This window comes from Anarrhichthys ocellatus, unplaced genomic scaffold, assembly GCF_004355925.1.
Source record: "Anarrhichthys ocellatus isolate YVR2014 unplaced genomic scaffold, GSC_Weel_1.0 scaffold26, whole genome shotgun sequence".
Classification (NCBI taxonomy): Eukaryota; Metazoa; Chordata; class Actinopteri; order Perciformes; family Anarhichadidae; genus Anarrhichthys; species Anarrhichthys ocellatus.
The window spans coordinates 4,443,241-4,446,264 of NW_022280056.1; the positions used below are offsets into that span (position 1 = coordinate 4,443,241).

Consider the following 3,024-nt stretch of genomic DNA (forward strand, 5'->3'; position numbering starts at 1 on the left):
GGGGGGGGGCAGTAAACTCGACCGTTACGTCATTGTGAAACCGTTGAGACATTTAGTTGGAACGTAATAACTTTGTTACATTTAGTGCACAACATTGACACACACTGATAAAACCTCTACGACAGATATGCTATTTAAACCTGCGCATTTTCATTTAACACAAAAATAATGTAAAGCACTCTACGCATTATGAATGTTGTTGATAAGGCAGGTGAGCATATATATATATATATTTAATTTTTTAATAGCAGTTCTTTTCTTGTGCTCAGCAGCTGGATTACGACTTTAATCTTCATCTGATCGGCTTCGTGCTTTTGAGAGATTTTAAAGAGACGGCCCACAGAAAGGTAATAATCGACCACAAATGTAAAGGACAAAAGACAAACACACATGTAAACACACACTGTTCATGCAGTCTCTGATATAAATGCGTTTTTCATTTGGGCAAGTGGGATCAGCTTCAGATCAATAACGTTCTGGTCTGCGAGTGTTTTTTACATTTGCTGAATTTTTCCGCTTTCAAGCAAAGTTATCCTCTGTACATTTACCCCCAAAAAATAAAACAAACAACGTCGTACGGTACAAACACCTCGTCGATGTTAGAACATCTGACAGCAAAATACGTCTAGCCTGTACAAATGCACACTGATGCAGTAGAGTATGTCAAGGACATTCCAGGTATACAACCGTTAGGCACTAAAAGGTGTTTCAGTGTAACTTGGACCACCTTTTTCCTCCGGACTGATCCAAAATAGACCCTGGGCCTAAATGTGATCCACCACCAGAATCAAAATCACATTCCAAAAAAAAGCACTGTATGTATGTTTTGTTATTTTTTAAACAACTGAGGTTACCGGCTATTACTGCTATACATGTTTTTTGTTTTTGTTGTGTGTGTGTGTGTGTGTGTGTGTGTGAGAGAGAAAAGCTCCTAATTTCTGTCACTTGCCAGGATACTTTGTGTAACTTCAACGGACTTTACTAAAAACAACCATCGCGGGTCCACAAATTGTGCAGCTCTCCATATACAGAAAAAGCAAGATATTCAAAACATGCATTTCCACCAAAAATGATCCGGCAAAATATGAAAATATATCAAATTCAGTCTAAGATCTCAATATCCGTATCTAAAATAAAGGTAATATCAATAATTAGACTTTTTTGTGTTTTTTTTGTTTGGCTCACTCAAACTGTGACAAGTGTAGATTGAAGCTGAACTAAACGATTCAAAATACATGTAATTTTTCTAATAGTGTCAACTTTACAACAGGTAAACAGCAGAATATGTTAAATGGCATTCAATAAGCTAATGTTGATTATGAGAGGGTTTAAATTTAGGAGGAACATGCTGGTACTTTGACCCGTCATCACGTTTCCTGACTGTGTTATGTGTGAATCTTTCCTGCTGTTGTTCCAGCCGGAGAGAGGATGAGCAGACCTCGGTGGTCTGGACATGCACCGTCCCTGGATCAGTGTTATCAGCTGTGACTCTGTGTATGTGTTGTAATACTGAAGACAGAACGGCTGATCCCAGGTCAGGGCGGTCTATATGTCCATGTCCACGGGTCGGACGTCGCCGGTGTTGTTCTCCTTCACCCACAGCTCCCTGTCTTTGGCTGGATCCACGTTCTGCAGCAGCTGGTCCACCGGCTCCACCATCTACATGCACACACACACACACACACACACACACACACACACACACACACACACACACACACACACACACACACACACACACACACACACACACACACACACACACACACACACACACACACACACACACACACACACACACACACACACACATCAACAATTACATCATAATTTAGGGATTTTTAACGGGTCCGTACAACCGTAGCAAGCTGCCGTTGCACATTAGTTAACTTGTTTTTTTGTACAAATTAAACAAATGAGATGCAATTACTAAATCACTGTTACAAAAAGGTCTTTAAATGTATTATAAAGGTTAAATACAGGTGGCTGTTGTCCGTTAGTATAATTTTATAGGAGATGTGTAACTTTAAATGTACGTTCTGCCCACAGATCATCTTCAGGTTGATCTCTAATGTTTCTGTCCCCCTGAGGAGTTTGTCTACGTCTCGTTAGATTCACAGCAGGTTTCTCTCCGCCTCCTAAACGAGCAGAGCGTCTCACAGCGATGACAGCGAGTTGACACGACTGCAGGGCTCGATGTGTCAAAGCTTCTACGCTCGCACCGCGAGACCCGCCACTCATGCCAGAGACAGTTTCAATCAATGTCCGAGGAGAAAAATGAAAACATGAATCCAGAATGTTTAAAAGCCTGTTTTCAGACTTGATACTCGGACATAGTTACACCTTCAGAATCGTTTGAATACAGGAAGAAGGAGCTCGAACTCACGCTCTGATTGAACATGTCCGTCTCGTGTCTCAGAGTCGTGTACTGACGTAAATGCTGCTGAATCCACTCGATCCGTTCAACCTCCAGTTTCTCCAGCTCCTGAAGACAAAAGGAGAAAACCTGTTAAACCCTTAAATCTTATTTAATGGACATTAACTTCGACCCGACTGCTGTACTTGTACTAATAATACTAAATAGCTAAATCAACCAATTTTCACCTTTAAACATCGATAGATAGAAACACTGACATTGTTTTTCTGACAGAAGCTGAAATAAGGTGTCTGTGTCATTTCAGAAGGTGAGCATTAACCCTCTCCTACCATGCTGGTGGTGACCATCTCTTCAAACCACTTGCACTGCGTCTGGTTGTACAGATCCACGCAGCGCATCAGGTCGTCTCCTGCAGGACACAGAGAGAGGTCAGAGGTCAGCATTTACACGGTTACTCCTTTAGTTCTCCAAAGGTTTTAAATCATCTCTTTTCAGCTCTGCATGTCTGTTATTAGTGGTTTAGAGCAAAACCTTTAAGCTCCAGCAGAAGGCGCTCACAAACCACCATTCAAAGATCCTGATTTCATGTGGACATGAATTTGTTATTATGGCTGTTTTACAGTATTCATCAATCTATAAAGACATGA

The 3,024-nt window shown here is 41.1% G+C and overlaps 1 protein-coding gene across 3 annotated transcripts in view; it reads right to left on the bottom strand.

Moving 5' to 3' along the window:
• Nucleotides 1–1,003: 1,003 nt before the first annotated feature.
• Nucleotides 1,004–3,024, bottom strand: part of gas7a (growth arrest-specific 7a) — a 17,432-nt gene continuing 15,411 nt past the window's right edge. For all 3 annotated transcript variants that reach the window (XM_031862178.1, XM_031862177.1, XM_031862179.1), the window contains 3 exons: nucleotides 2,707–2,786; nucleotides 2,387–2,485; nucleotides 1,004–1,659 (listed from right to left, as the gene is read on the bottom strand). In XM_031862178.1, coding sequence (XP_031718038.1) covers nucleotides 1,546–1,659; nucleotides 2,387–2,485; nucleotides 2,707–2,786 — 293 coding nt within the window. In that variant the 3' untranslated portion in view covers nucleotides 1,004–1,545. The remainder of the gene's footprint in view (nucleotides 1,660–2,386; nucleotides 2,486–2,706; nucleotides 2,787–3,024) is intronic.